Source organism: Chrysochloris asiatica, unplaced genomic scaffold (genome assembly GCF_000296735.1).
Source record: "Chrysochloris asiatica unplaced genomic scaffold, ChrAsi1.0 scaffold00017, whole genome shotgun sequence".
NCBI classification, from domain to species: Eukaryota; Metazoa; Chordata; class Mammalia; order Afrosoricida; family Chrysochloridae; genus Chrysochloris; species Chrysochloris asiatica.
The window spans coordinates 31,734,448-31,751,140 of NW_006408535.1; the positions used below are offsets into that span (position 1 = coordinate 31,734,448).

At 38.1% G+C, this 16,693-nt stretch overlaps 1 protein-coding gene across 1 annotated transcript in view; it reads right to left on the reverse strand.

Annotated features, from left to right (window-relative positions):
* Positions 1-16,693, reverse strand: part of RPGRIP1 (retinitis pigmentosa GTPase regulator interacting protein 1) — a 97,895-nt gene that overhangs the window by 67,886 nt on the left and 13,316 nt on the right. Inside the window, 9 exon segments of the mRNA XM_006835541.1 lie at positions 596-741; positions 3,647-3,720; positions 4,207-4,353; positions 5,568-5,591; positions 10,694-10,799; positions 11,638-11,834; positions 11,920-11,926; positions 13,148-13,247; positions 15,777-16,039. Of these exon segments, the coding sequence (XP_006835604.1) occupies positions 596-741; positions 3,647-3,720; positions 4,207-4,353; positions 5,568-5,591; positions 10,694-10,799; positions 11,638-11,834; positions 11,920-11,926; positions 13,148-13,247; positions 15,777-16,039 (1,064 nt within the window).

Sequence of the window (16,693 nt, forward strand, 5' to 3'; positions counted from 1 at the left end):
GATCATTTTTGATGCAATATAATTTTTTTAAGACTAGCTTGTCAAGATCCAGGTGGGCAAAAAAAAGTCGACAAAGGCCTTTTGGACAGTATTTTAAAATCTCCAGAGTAACTAACTGTCTCCTGTGATTCAAGAGTCACATTATGGGAGGGCAGAGGTATGGTAGTGAGTGGTTGACAAAAGTAGTCGTCTGCTTTTTGTTTTCAGGTCTCTGGTGCTTAAAAAAAAGATGGCTCCCAATCTCCTCTAAGCTGATTGAGGAGAATGATAAAAGAAAGAGAAATCAATTTTCAATAATTTCAAGGAATTATGTGAATATTTAAAAGCACAACAAATTAAAAATTGGCATCCCTTCAAGTGAAAAGACATTACACAGGGTAAAGCATACATGTCAGGTAGATGTCATGGTCTCCTCATTATAAATATAATCTGACCTCCAGTGTTCTTATTCTTGTTATTCATGAACAACACAAGAATATTATCAAGTATGAGTCATGGATATCAAGTGATTGGGAAATGCTCAGCCAAGTTCCCCTCTCCCAAACCAGATATAAAGGATGCTACATTTGAGAGAATTCTTCAAGCTCCAGGTTACCTTTCTCTCTGGTCAGCTGAAGTAAGAGTTCTCTCTTCTCTTCTAGCTCAGCATTCAGCTGATCCTGTAACTGAGAGATTTTCTCCTGTAGCTGTTCACCTAAGAGCTCATTGCCCCAGTGAGGCAAAGTACTGCTGTCCAGCATGCTAAAAATGGGAAGTGAGCAAGGAGGAGGGGAGAGTTGTCAGATAGGCACACAAAAGTATGTGAAGTGGTATTTTTATCACACAGTGATAAACATCTCTTAAGCCTAATTCAGCATTCATTCCCCTCCCTACATGTTTGGTTTTTCACCCCCTGCTCCTACTTTATCTGTAACTGTCATTTACCAACTGCCTTGGAACTTTTGGGTCCTACTTAGGAGTTGCTGAACATTGCATGTGTTTAGGTTTCAAGTACTCCACTAAGAAAACACCCCAAGTCATATCCATTTCCCAAGGAACTTGCCCTACATGATGCCTTTCTTTAGGCAGGGAATTTTGTATCAAGACAGTCTCAGGCTTGCAATATCAGAAATAAGGTACAAAATATTCCTCTTCTCTTTGTACCATTCTTCTATCTGCCTTCACCAATAGCCAGTTTAGAGAATAGTTGCTTTTGAACTAAAGTGTTAATTAGTAAACCAGAGGGCAAAAACTAGAGTTTTCATTGACTGTACCCTGTACCCTAAGGTTGCTAGGTGACACTCGACTGTAGTTTGAACTAAAATCAGAGGTACCATGGAAGAAAAGACCTAATGATTTGCTTCCATTAAGATCACAGCCAAAAGTGGTCATGTCCCCTTAGGGCAAACCCCTTCTAAGACTAAGACTCAAGGGGAATACACAAGCAGGCATGCTGTTTGACTGGTGACCACATTGGTCACCGATAAGGGGAAGTTAGGGAAAAACAGCAATGAAGTCTGACCACGTTCAATAGACTCCTGTGAACCCAGGTGAAGACCTGGTTGGCCAGTAGTATGGCAAGACCTGGGGACTCCTGGGCCCAGAGTTAGTGACATAGAGACACAGAGGACTACAGTGGACAGTGAAGCGTCCAGCTGATAAGAAGTGAGGGCATATGCACAAGAACACCCACACTTGCAGATAATACCCACTTGACCTAGCTTCAATGGCTGGATGATCAGAACTCTACTAGAAGAATAAAGAAGAGGGAAAAAAGAGTAATCTGACACAATTTGATGAACTTGATCTACACCTATGGATGCAGTAGCTCAAAAGAGGGGACAAATCTTTACAGCAAGGATCATTCCCACCCCCTCACTACACAAGGTAGACACGGATGAGCAACTTGGACATTGGCTACCCCAAATGTGGTGGGGGGACTACAAAGGCAAGAAGCTTTCTGGCTTACAAGCTTTCAAGAGGGAACCTAGATCCAGAGGGCGGATGAAGGTAGAGTCTCCACTGTGTAGTATCCAATCTGTCTGGGCAGGGTTGATGAAAGGAGATGGGGGATAGGTCTCTTGTGATACAATTGTGAATAATTGCTATCAGGACTGACTGTGAGGGTTGGAAATGTAAAGATAGACATTTTTAGCAAAAGGAGGGGAATGGTTGGCTTTGCAGTCCAGGAGCGGAGGCCCCTGGGACCATCAAGGGAGAAGAATGGAGTGCAGGACCCTACCCAGAGAAACAGTGATGGTCAGAGATGGAGGCAGAGATGATGACGTGGAGAGATGGAGCGGCTAGGGACTCTAGACCCAGAGAGGGAAAGGGGCTGTGTGCTGACAAACGAGGGGAAGGCTGTGGGCTATAACCCTTTAGTTGTTTGATGAGGCATGCAGGGGATTGTAATCATGGCAATGAAATGATAAACGATAGGATGAATATAAAGCTAATGTTCTCCCATGTAAACTATCACATAATTTACAAAAAAACATTAAAAAAGAAAAGAAAAAGATCACAGCCAAGAAAACTCTATGGAGAAGCAGTTCTACTCTGTAACACGGGGTTCCCCATGAGTTAAAATTCACTTGATGGTAAATAAAACAACAAGAACCCTGCATCCCATAGTATTTAGCCATCAGGGCAGACCCATTTTGAGAATAAACACATAGGACTAACTCTTTATTATTTACTCAAATGAAGTGGCATTGATAATCAAATATTTATGTCTGTTTATGTCTTTTTCTTACTTATCATTTGATGAATGTAGTCCAAAAACAATTTACTTAGGCTAGTATTAAAATTACTTGGCACTTTCTGGTATAAATCACATGGCGATCCGAGAAGAGAATGTTCTAACTGGTAAAGGAAACGGGGTAATAGCAATGTTTGCTGCAGGAGATTCTCAAGTAGATATTCCCATACTTCTTTGTTTCACTTATTTGAGGAACATCATTTGTTCACAAGATACTCTCATACAACTTCTCCAATCTGTCCTCAACTGTCTTTAACTTGGTCAGAAGACACTTTTGTTTAAAGCTTTTAAGTGTTTTTAGATCTTGTGCGGCAATGTAGAATAAGCACTAGACTGCAGAGTTGGTTTGAACTGCAAGTGTGGTGATTCAAATTCACCAGCCACTCCTTGAAAACCCTATACAGGGTTGCTATGAGTCTGAACTGACTTGATGGCACTTAACAACAACAAAAAAATGCTTTTAATTACTTTGTATGTGTATACATATATATGTGAATACATGCTTATTGTGAAAAATTAAACTAATATAGCACTGAACAATATAAAATAAAAGCAAAGGTGCCTTTTTGTCCTTCAGACCTCTTCCGATCTCCAGAATTGACCATTGATAGTTTGTGGCTCCATTCATGCAAGTAACATAAATTAGATCAGCATTAATATTTTCTTTTGTAACTTACTTTTTTCTCTTAGCAATAAATATCTATATATTTCGGACACATAGATCTACTTTATTTTTAACAGTTGCATAGAATTTAATTATAGGAATGTAACATAATTTAACCAACCCCTTATCAATGGCTATTTCCCCCATACCCTTATCAATACCAAATATTTTTTAAATTGAAAAGTACTTTTCTATATTTATCTTCTGTAGCAAAAAATGTTATAAGAACCAAACTTGGTACTTACTTTTCTAAGAGTTTGTCATAATTGTCATTTAGCAATTTTCGTTCTTTTTCCAAATCTTCAATTCTCTCCTGAAACTAAGAATGATATAAAGTGTCTGAGGTAATATTTTCAATGTATTGCCCTGCACAGGTTTTCCCTTTTCTGTTGTAATATGGCAACAGGGCAGGTGCTTTTCTATGCTCATCTCCCATGTTTGGGATAGGGAGAGTGAAGAACTATTCAACTACAGAGAATAGAACCAACCGAAAGTGGGGTCGAAAATTTTAGTGCAATTAATAAAGATTCTGTGAAGTAAGTGTTCATGGTTTCTGGGTTAGGAAAGAAGTTGTACATTTTGAAAGAGCAAGGACTTTGGAGGACAAATCCATTTATGAATCCCGGCTTTCCCTCTAATGGTATAATCTTGAGAAGATTATTTAACCATTTATAATCTCATTTTTTCATTTGTAAAAATGAATTGCTTATATTTCATTGTTGTAAGATACATATCTTAACATCTCTGAAGTTGGAATGTAATTTACAATTGATAGATTTTTAAAAAAATTATTGTGGTAACTTACCTCCTTCAGAGTCACTTGCAAGATGTCCACATCTTCCAGTTGTGTTTTCAAGCTCACAGCTTTTTTGCTCTCTTCCTTCAGCTCTGCCCTAAGCTCACTCACTTGGCCAAAGAGGGAATCATGGGCTAAACCCAAGATTCCCTCATTCTGGGACAAAAGGAAAGGCACTTGGAGTGGTCATTATTACACAACCAAGGAAGGTCTGAAGAGACTAGTAACCCTAGCATTCTTTAGTGGGTGTTACCAAGAATGATTTTGATTACTATCCCGTTGGCTTTACACTATAAATGGACCTTACTTTTTACCCAGCATTTCTCTGGAAGTATAGCTTCCCTGTTTAGTGAGGATCATCCACTCTTGGCAATTGTAATTCATCCTTAGAGCCAGATTTTCCCAAGGTTTAAATTAATCCATAGCTCTAATTTAGGTGCCACCTTTGAACACTGCCTCAACTTTCTAAGCTATTTGAAGCTATTTGAGCTATTTGAGCCAGTGCATCTGGGAAATTGACACGTGAGATTAGATGACCCTAGAAGTTAAGTGACTATATTACTAGTGGACTGTATTGTTTTTCTGGTGAGGAACAGCTGAGGTTGGTTATGCTGGGAACTCTGATTTGTTGATTCAAGTTCAACAGATGATATAACAGACCATCTTTATGATTGTTGCAACTGCTATGTCAACCTTTCACATTTAAGGTTTCCCTCATTTTCATTGGCTCTCTATTACCATCACCTGTTAGTTTTTGTTCTGTGGTGGCTTGTGTGTTGCTGTGATGCTGGAAGCTATGCCACTTATATTTCCAATACCATCATTTGACCCGTGGTGTTCAGGTTTCAGTGGAGCTGAAATAGACTAGGACTATCGACCTGGCAATCTACTTCTGAAATTAGCCAATGTAAAACCTCATGATCTCAGCAGAACTCTGCTGCAGTTACCCTTAAACATGTACACTCAACTCCTCTCTACTTCCACATCTGCAACCCAGTTACAGGGATGAATAAGACCAAATATTTAATAACACCAGAGAAGATTTGTAACAACTTTGTCATATCTCACCACCTCACACATGCTAGAAAAATACTCTTAGGAATTTTTGAGCAAATGCTAAGTTCTTCAAAGCAATAGGCTGAAAAACACTATTCTGAATATTCCTCAACATAGATGTCATCATTAATTTTAGTGCAACTAATGTCTTCTGATAATAATTGTATCATTTGTCTTAATAGGAATTTATGACATAATAGCTTTGATTTAGTTGACTAAATTCTGATGTTATGTCACTTGGAGATAAATATGAATTTATTTGGGTTCTGTTATCCTAATTACTAACAGAGACTCAAAGAATCTATATTAAGTACCTTTTGAAGCAGGGTTTCATATGCCTGGAAGAGAGAGATAAGTTTTATTCTACTGATTTATCTATTTGATATTTATGCTTTAATGCAAATGCTTATTTATTTTTTAAAAACATTATAAATAATTTCCATAAATCAAGTCAATATGTGCACTTGTTTACTAATTTCTAACACTTTTCCCTTAAACCTCGTTGGCCAGCTAGTCTGTGAATGTAATAAATTATATCATTTCTCAAAAAAAAGATGAACTGTCAACTATTCACATTTGTATTGCCCTTGGTAGATTATACAAGAAAAATGCTTAATCTCAAACTAGGTGCTGTATGTTACTCAGCCTGTCAAAAGCACTCCTTCCAGCTTGAGAAAGAGAAACAACAATGATCAACAGAAAGAAGAGCCTCTACCATTTGCTGAACAGTTATATGCTGTATCTATGTTCTGTGCTAATAACATGTTTCATGATATTCCTTTATCACTGTTTCACATCTATCCATTTATTTAATCTGAGATAAATCTGAGAGGTCGGTATTACTACCTAAAGTTTGAAAACGAGAAAAGAAGTTCAAAGAACTAAATCCCTTGTTGAGACTAATTACCAAGAAGTAGAGGCAGAGCTTTCTCTCAGCCTGTATGATTTCCAGAGCTTGTGCTGTTGATCACAATATGTTACTGCTAAGAGATTAAGAGAATGCTAACTCAGTGTAACATATGTGTAAGAAAGCATAACTAGAAAGGTAAATTGCTAAAGAAATACAAATCGTGTATCCTACATTTAAAAAAAGGAGCTCTGGTAGGGAGTGGTTATGAATCGGGCTGCTAACCTCAATATTGGCAGTTCGAAACTACCAGCTGTTTCGTGGGAGAAAGAGGAGGCTTTATGCTCCCATAAAGATTTACAGCCTCGGAAACCCTGTGCGGAGTCACCATGAGTCGGAACCGACTCCACGGCAAATAATCATTACAACCACCATCCACCATCTTAGATCATCTCTACTCCCATTTACTGCCATTAACACAGGTAAGGAAATTCCATTTAGAATAATTTGTTTACTTTTTCTCTGTAATGCAATGGAGACATAGAATTAAAAAAAATTAATTTCATAAAAATAACAATTTTCTAACACAACTTTAAACTACCTTCCTGCCCATATTTCCATTCTTTCAATGTTACCAAAATTAACCAGATTAAGAGGATACAAGTATATGCAATGCTGTTGTTAAGTGCCATGAAGTCAGTTCTGACTTTTAGCAACCCTGTACAGGGTTTCCAAGGAGCAGCTGGTGGGTTTGAACCACCAACCTTGCAGTTAGCAGCTCAGTGGTTATCATACAACGCCATACCAGACATATGCATAGTTCTCTAAAATGCATAGGTTTTCAGGTTGGTCTTGTAAAGATGCCTTAGCCCTTATCAACAACTATATGAAAGGCAGTCTTAACCGTAGCCAGATCCAGTATCAGTGAATGGTATGATTGTCATCTAATTACTCAAACTAGAAATCCAGGAGTCGGCTTTCATTTCTCATTTTCCATCACTGCGCTTCCTTATGGCAAGAAAGTCTGTGTTTCTACTTCCTGGACATCTTCTAGTATGGTCCCTTTCTCTCCAGGTCCTTGTCATAGCTTCAGTTAGAGCCCTTGTCTTCTCGCTCTTGGACCACTGCAGTAACCATCTTTCTGATTTCTCTGCCTCCAGTCTTGAACTGTTCAATTTTCCACTCACTGTCCTGCCAGGATGATCTTTCCTTGTGATTTTGTGATTTTTTTTTTTTTAGAAATTAAAAAATTCAGAAAAGTATGAACAATACAGTCATCTATAATCTACTGTGAGTTCCTGAGTGGTCTCAACAGTTTACATTCTTGACTGCTAACCAAAGGTTCAAGTTCACATAAAAGTGCCTTCAAAGAAAGGCCTGGCTTTGAACGACCAGCTACTGAAAACCTTATGGAGCACATTAAAATGTAGGGTCACCATGAATCAGAGTTAACTCTATGGAAACTTTTTGTTGTTGTTAGGTGCCATTAAGTCAGTACCAACTCACAGCGACCTTACATACAACAAATGAAACACTGCCTGGTCCTGGCTAACCTCACAATCACTGCTACATTTGAGCCCATTGCTGCTGCCACTGTGCCAATCCATCTCATTGAAGGTCTTTTTCTTCAACCCTCCATTTTACCAAGCATGATGTCCTTTTCCAGGGACTTCCAAGGAACATTCTGGCTGTACTTCTTCCATCACAGATTTGTTTGTTCTGGCAATCTATGGGACTTTTAGTATTCTTCTCCAACACCATCACTCAAATGTTATAAATTATTGTATTGTCTTCTTTATTCATTGTCCAACTTTCACATGCATATGAAACTATTGAAAATACCATGGGTTGGGTCAAGCAACCTTAGTCCTCAAACTGACATCTTTGCTCTTCGACACTTTAAAGAGGTCTTGTGCAGCATATTTGCCTAATGCAATACATTGTTTGATTTCTTGACTGCTGCTTCCATAAGTGTACATGGTTGATCTGAGCAAAATGAAGTCTTTGGCAACTTAAATTTTTTCTCCATTTATCTTGATGTTATTTATTGGTCCACTGGTGAAGATTTTTGTTTATTTGTTTTTACATTGAGGTGCAATCCATACTGAAGGCTGTGGTCTTTAATCTTTAGCAGTATTTTAAGTCCTCTTTACTTTCAGCAAGCAAGGTTGTATCATCTGCATATTGCAGGTTGTTAATGAATCTCCCTCCAATCCTGATGCTACATTCTTCATCATATAAACCAGCTTCTCGGATTATTTGCTCAGCATACAGATTAAATAATTATGGTGAAAGAATACAACCCTGGCACATACCTTTCCTAGTTTTAAACTATTCAGTGTTCCCTTGTTCTGTTTGAACAACAGCCTATTGGTCTATGTACAAGTTTTTAATGAGCACAATTAAGTATTCCAGAATACTCATTCTTTACAATGTTGTCCATAACATGTCATGATCCACAAACTCTAAAACCTTTGCATAGTCAATAAAGCACAGGTAAATATCTTTCTGGCATTCTGTGCTTTTAGCTAAGATCCATCTGACATCAGCAGTGCTATCCCTGATTCTCCGTCCTCATCAGAATCCAGCTTGAACCTCTGGCAGTTCCATCAGTGTACTGTTGCAGCCGTTTTTAAATTATCTTTAGCAAAGTTTTACTTGAATGTGATATTAATGATATTGTCCAATGACTTCCACATACCATTGGGTCACCTCTTTTTGGAATGAACACAACTTTGGATCTCTCCCAACCAGTTGGCCATGTAGCTGTCTTCCAAATTCCTTGAAAAAGATAAGTGAGTGTCTATAATGCCATATTAGTTTGTTGAAAGAGTTCAACAATTCCCAGAGTCATGTTCTTTGCCATGCCTTCAGTGCAACTTGTACTTCTTCTTTTAGTACCATGGGCTCTTGATCATATGCTACCTCTTGAAATGGTAGAACATCAACCATTTCTTTTTGATACATCTACTCTGTGTATTCCTTACATTGTCTTTGATGCTTTCTGCATCATTCAATATTTTGTCCATGGAATCCTTTAATATTTTAAGTCGAGGCTTGAATTATTTCTTCATGTCCCTCAGCTTGAGAAATATTGAGCCTGTTCTTCCCTTTTGGTTTTCTAACTCCAGGTCTTTACATTTCATTATAACTTTTGATATATTGTCTTCTTGAGATGCCCTTGAAATTTTCTATCCAGCTCTTTTACTTCCTCATTTCTTCCATTTGTTTTAGTATCTCTGTGCTGTAGAATTAGTTTCAGAGTCTCGTCTGACATCCATTTTGGTCTTTTACCTCTTTTTTGTCTTCTTAATGACCTTTTGCTTTCTTCCTGTATGATGTTCTTGATATTATCCCACAACTCTTTTGGTATTTGGTCATTAGTATCTAATGCATCAAACCTGTTCTTGAAACAATCTCTAAATTCAGGTGGGATATTGTTTTTATCACCAAGGCCATATCTTCCAAAAATTGATCTCTCCTTTTAGGTTCCAACCTTTGCATTCCAATCACCAGTAATTATCAATACATCCTGGTTGGATGTTTGATCAATTTCAGACTGAAGAAGTTGGTAGAATTCTTCAATTTCTTCCCTATTGACTTAAGTGGTGGTGTGTAAATTTGAATTACAAAGTAATTTATTAATGTAGAAATAAATGTGTCTTGCAAAATTCTATCATGCCGTCTCCAGCATCATTTCTATCACCATATTTTCCAATGACTGATTCTTCCTTTTTGTTTTCAAACTGGCAACTGGTACTGGTACTTAATTACAAGTTGTCCTCTCGCTCTTGTATGTTCTTTGAAGGCAGGAGCTGTCTTACTTATCTTTGTAATCCTTGAACTTCAGCACTTTGTACAGTTCCTGTCAGTAAATATATATTATTCTAATGTGTTGGTAATAACAAAAGAGCTTGAGTTTTGGTGCGAAATAAACATGGCCTTATTTGAGAAAGTGACTTAAATTCTTTGAGGCTCATTTCCCTCATCTCTTAAGTGTATTTACCTTAAGGTCTTTCATCAGGCTCCAGTGAGATCATGAATTTACAATATCTAGGGCAAAGTTTAGCACATAGAAAGTGCTCAGTAAAATGCGGTTTCCCTTCTTTCCCCTATTATTGTTCTTGATTTCCCAATTCAATTATATTCTGATTTTTGTGATCCTTGGCTGGGACCTTAACTCTGACATGTATTAACTCCACTTCATTCCACTTTAGTAGGCAGGGCTTGAACCTTCTTCCTAATAGAAAATCCATGGGGAATAACAGGAAAGAATACAGGGTTTGGGTTTGAGTATTACCTACAAGTTGTGTGACCTAGGACAAGTAACTTAATCTCTCTGAATTATGGCTTCTCTTATGCAAAAAATGGACTCCTGATATGGCGCTATAGAATCAGCACTGGGCTGCAAACCACAAGGTCAGCAGCTCAAACCCACCAACTGCTCCTCAGAAACCCTGTACAGGGTCTCTATTAGTCAGAACTAACTCGACAGCACTTAACAATATCATATGTAAAATGGACCAAATAATACTAATCTCTTAAATAATTACACCCCCCTTCAAGAAAGCACAGCAGATGATGACAACTCACCTCTTGAACTTCTGTTAATTGCGTTTTTGTCACTACCAATGAGGCATTCCGTTCATGTAACAGCTTCTTAAGTCGAATCAATTCTACATTCTCCCTAATGGAATCTCTGTAGAATGAAATATTCTGTTTGCAAAAGCGCAGTTAAGGACCTTTCCCCTCCAATCTGTATTTCTCCCTTTTGCCTCTTGCCTTCCTCTCTTTCCCTAGCACACCAGAAATAGGGCGTGTATGTACACTCCCATAAATAATCTCTTCTATCCCATTTTCTATTATACCTACTGAGATTTGATAGCCCACTAACCTTAAAATTTGTCAGAGAAAACATTATAGCTATTTTTCCGTTACAGTGCTCACAGTTTCCCATAAGCCTTGGTAAATTCTACTGGATCTGAGCCTTGCTTCCTTAGAGAAACCAGGGAGGCATGAGAAGGGATAGAGTATACAAAAGAAGATGATCCGAATTTAGGAGATCACTTTGTTAAATCCTTTGAAAGGTATTGGGGAAGATTTGGGCTCCTTGTGCGCTAGCTCAGTGATTACCAGTCCAGTCTGAGCTGCTCATTAGAATCACCCAAAGAGATCTTTAAAATTACATCATCTGGTTCCCCTCCCCAAATAAATGATAAGGCATTGTTATGATAGGGCCAAGCATCTAAGCTTCTAAAAATTCTCCAGTGACTAATGCACACGGAAAATTGAGAATCCTTATCTCATGGTGGACATGAACGTTTTCTTTATATGAAGTGAATCAGCAAATCTTCTATTACATATAAGCATCCTTTTTAGATTAACCCATTTCTTAACTCACTGGGGACTCCAGGTTATTCCTCGATTGAATTTAACCCCAAACATTCTTTTTTCCTTTGACACAGAGAAAAGTGCATGTTAGAATCTCTTACTTTCCTAATTCATTGTGGTTTGAGGCATGGATGCCACGTTCTTACCGAAGCTCTGTGGCCTTCTGCACACACTCCAATGAGTTTCTCTGTTCAAAATCATCATCTTTGGACCACATTTCCTCAGCAGACTTAGGTGGTTCTTCCACTTGCGTAGTATTGCTGGTCATAATGTGGGCACTCCTAGGAATGCATACATCAGTGAGTTTAGCTGTAATTATGTGGTTTTGTTGAAATAAATTATACTGTTATAATTAGAAATATTAAACATAAAAAAGGAGAAATAGAAACTGCCATGTAACAGGAGTTTAGAATTGGACTTTTACATACAAGGGGCCTTAAAAAGTTTGCAGGAAAATTCCATTTTTTTCCCCATTTCATTTTTCAATGAATTTTTTGAAGCCCCCTCAGAAGGAGTCCTGGTGTGGCATTATAGGATAAGCACTGGGCTTATCCTATAATGCCAAAAGGTAGATGCTTCAAACCTACTAACCGCTCCTAAAATGCTATCCAGGGTTGCTATGAATTGGAAAAACTTGATGGCATTTAACAACAACAACACAGCATATGTAGAAGGGAGTCCTGGTATGACACTATACTACTATCTGCATGGTTGGCTGTTCAAACCCACCAGCCGCTCCTCAGAATCCCTACCTACACAGAGTCGTTATGAGTCAGAAACGATTCAACAGCACTTAACAACATGTATAAAGAGAAGTTAGTATATGAGGAGGAGAATCTTATAAAATATGATTTCAAGTATAAATGCATAATGATCCAAGGGATAACAACATAAAGAAAAATGTTGCTACTCCTGCCAATTTTTGATAGCCATTAGCTTAATTTTTTCCCCTCCATTTTTAGTCTCTTTTTATCTTTATGTCTAATGTGTGGCTCTTGTAGACAATACATTTACAGATCTTGTTTTCTTCTCTATTCTGCTACTCTCTGTCTCGTAAATGGTGCATTTAATCCATTTATATTCAGTATAATTTTCAATAGGTATAAATTGATTGCTGTCATTTTACTGCGTGTTTGTGTGTGTGTGTTGCTGCTGGTTTCTTTGTTTCACATAGTTTTCTGTACTGAGTTAATTTTGTTTGTGGGCTTTTTTGTGATTTTCTTCATCACTGTTGTTTTAGAATTCACTAAGGCTTTGTGATTTCCCTCTTTTTTATTTTGAGGAGATAGTTTATTAATGCTCTTTGAGGTTACCCTATACTTTATTAATTTCTTCCCAAGTTTAAGCAATCTGTTCTGTCTTGAAATGTACTTGACTTTCTTTTCATTTGTAAGTTCTGTAACTTCTAAAACAGAGAAATAGAGAAAATGCCTTCAATTAAGGCAAGGGATTTTATTTTTTCTTTCCTCTGAAGCAGGAGAGATACTCCTTTTCCATTTTTAAGCAATGAAGTTAAATCTGATCTAAGAGTGACCTTTATCTTCTCTGATCATACTAGAAAGTCTCCTATATTAACACTCACTTGTTTCCTAAATGATGTTGCTAGTTAAAGTTGCAGGAGTAACAGAGCACATAGGATAATTAAAAAGAACTTACGGTTTGCTGGGCTCACTGAATATTTCAGCTCTGGTTTTTTCATTTGTCACATGCTCCTTGAACGTAGGAGGAGCTGTGTAACTCAGCCTGTCTCTTGGCCCTGAAATTCAGGTAAAAGATAGAGACTGTGGCAACAGAATCCTCCAGAACACCAAGTGCTAGAACTGGAACACCAAATGCTAGAACTAGGAAGTCTCAGGGCCAGGCTTTGAACCGGTTCATTCTGGTTTGACCTCCTCATGAAAATTTGCATTTCCATTGTAAATATACAGAACCAGAATCTACAGTTTAACAAGATCCCCGGGTAATTCTTATATATACACAGAATCTATATGACCTAGAAGAATCACCCAGGGATCTTGTTAAACTGTAGATTTAGACTCAGTATAGCTGGTATGGAAATGTAAATCCTCAACCAGAGGTCAACTAGAATGAACTGGTTTGAAGCCCTGCTTGAAGATCTGAAGGAAATCCTTTTATGACAATTAATCCTAAAGGAGATGTTCTTAGTCTTTATTATTGCATAGAACTGCAACCATAGATTGACTAAATCAGTGACATTACAGAGAAGTATAAATGGGAAGAAGACTAGAAAGGTGCAAGTATGTCCAGGGCAGAGGTTGTGTGTCTAGCTCTAGTGCATTTTTATCTCCAGTTCTTGGTACATAAATAGGTCAAACTACTAAACGAAGAGTGGGAAATTCAAACCCACAGGAGAAAGATGTGGCAGTCTGCTTCTTTCAGCCTTGGAACCCCTAAGGGCAGTTTTACTTGGTCTTAGATGTCACTAAAATTAGGGATCAATTCAATGGCTATGGGTTTTTGGGTGCTAGGAGTAGACTTCATGAATGGACTTTGGGAATCTTTGAATCCATGAGATTGTATGCAAAATTTTAGATTTGTGTATGTGCATTTTGGGGGACAGGGGCGGATAGTAGAGGCCTTAGTTTTGACAAGGCATCAAAGGAGTTCATAGCCCCCAAAGGTTAAGAATCTTAGTTTTAGAGGACCTGTTGTTTCAGAAATCCTGGCTCTGCAGGTACCTAATCCAGATATGAAATGGGAGGACTTGACTTGAACAGGAATAAATGTTATCTCTTTGGGGTTTTTTTGATCCACTGTAAATTCCACCACCACCACCCCACCACCCCTTTTCTTTAATGAATTCTTCTCCTCTCAGTGGTACTACTTAGTGAATTGAGAATTTTGAACCAGATACACCACTTAGAAAAAAAGTTTTAGAGAGGTAGGAAGGAGATACTGAAACCAAAGGAGCAAAATGGGAGGATGGGGGTCCCTGGCATGACTATAAGGAGGTAAGGGGTGCAGATCATACTGGGTAACCCTGTCAAAGAGCGTGACACAAAAATGACTATTAAATTTTTCTGCACTGTTTCAGTACAAATTTATTATTTGTAGTAAAAACAATCCCTGTAGCTAAACAACAAAAATGCTTTTTCATAAGTTCAACTCTTACATGAATCAATGTGCCTACAAGCCTAAAACTCTATGCTGTTTTGCTCTTGTTTGATCTGCAAAATCGGCTGTTCAAGCTCACCAGTCACTCCTCAGAAGCCCTATACAGGGTTGCTATGGGTCAGAACCAACTCTAAGGCATTTAACAATAACAAACCACAGTGTGCTCTGGAACTCCTGGTGTGGCACTGTAGGATCAGTACTGGACTGTGAACCACAAGTTTGGCAGTTCAAACCCACCAAATGCTCCTTGGAAACCCTATACAGGATCACTATTAGTCGGAACCAACTGGATGGCACTGAGCAACGACAACAGCAACAATATGCTCTGGTGTGGCATTGCAGGATAAGCACTGGACTGCAAGGTTGTTTGAATTACAGGTCAGGGTTTCAAATTCACAAGCTTTTCCTTGGAAACCTATACAGAGTACATATGAATCAGAACCTACTTGACAGCACTTAACAACAATGTGCTCTGGAGTCCTGGGGTGGCGCTGTGGGATAAAGCACTGGACAGCAAGGTTGACAGTTCAAGCTCACCAGCTGCTCCATGGAAATCCTACACAGGGGTTGCTATGAGTCAGAATCAACTCAATGGCATTTAATAGCAACAAAATGTGGTCTAGTCAGAGCTGCCATTATTATCAATCTCAATGAATCACATAGTTTCATCTGAACACCATACTAGTAAGCACTACTTTTTTCATTGCTGCTGGAGTTTTTATAATTGTTAATTGTGTCCAAATTTCTGATGTTTTAGCTATCATGTTAATTCATGTTTTTGAATCTATATCAGTAACTTTTTGAAAATGAAGTAGAAATTAAAAGAAAAGAAGGAAAATTACAAACAATGTAATTAATAATGTAATTTTATGTAGAAAGATTTTCCAAGATTATTTTGTTGTTAATATTCATATAGTAACATACATTCAAGCGATTTATAACTGTATTTATCATCTATTCTATGATTAAAATTGATAATAAACATTACTAAGGATTCTATATGCTCTGGTATGGGTAGGTTGAGGGGAAGGACACTATGAGTTATAGCACTGGGTGACACCAACCTAGCTACTGCTTGGGGGGAATAAAGGAATGACTGTTAAATTAATCACAGGTGGTTAAGCCCTGAGGCTATGGTCCTGTGCCTCACCATTCTTAGGTTTCTTTGACACCACTGACCCTGCAGTATGGAGCTGTTTTCGCGCCATGTGGGTGGGAAGCTGAGTGCGATGGGGAGAAGAGCTAGCACGCTGGACTTGTCGCTGGAGCAGAACAGGGCGCTGGTGCAACGTGGGGCGCTGCCTCCATTCCATATTCCGCTGCTGTCTTGCCAGCTCTGGGAGCTGCGCTACTTCTGCCTGGGCCTGAAGGTCCCTTCCTACAGCGGTCAACCGGGGCAAGGTCATCCTTATTCTATGGGCAAAAAATAGTGGCATGTGACTTCTCCTTTTAGAACAGTTATTATTTCTACAGTTTATTGTTGTTGTTGTTAAGTGCTGTTAGGAAGTAATCAATCATGAATTGACCTGTAATATGGATTGACCTACTGTGGTCCATTATTTACTGAAAAAAAAAAAAAAATGAACTCCTTGAAGGTAGGGATATTGTGGTGAACCTCTTTGTCCTTTCTGTAAGTTACAGTGATCACACGCTTATCTCAGTAAAGAATGTTAGGGAGCTCTCTGAAAATATCCATATTTATAGTTTTTTAAAAAAAGATACATATTTATTTCTATACTAATAAATTACTTTGTATGTTATTCAAATTTACACACCACCACTAAAGTCAGTGGGGATGAAATTGAAGAGTTCTACCAACTTCTTCAGTCTGAAATTGTTCAAACATCCAATCAAGATATATTGATAATTGATCTTCGACAAAACACCAAAATATATCCCATGGGGAGGGGATAGTCTCTTCAACAGATGGTGCTGGCAGAATTGGAAAAAGATATGCAAATGTCTGAAACAAGACCTTCACCTCACACCATATACAAAAACCAACTCAACATGGATCAAGGACCTAAATGTGAATCCCAGAATTATGAAGGTCATCAATGAAAAATT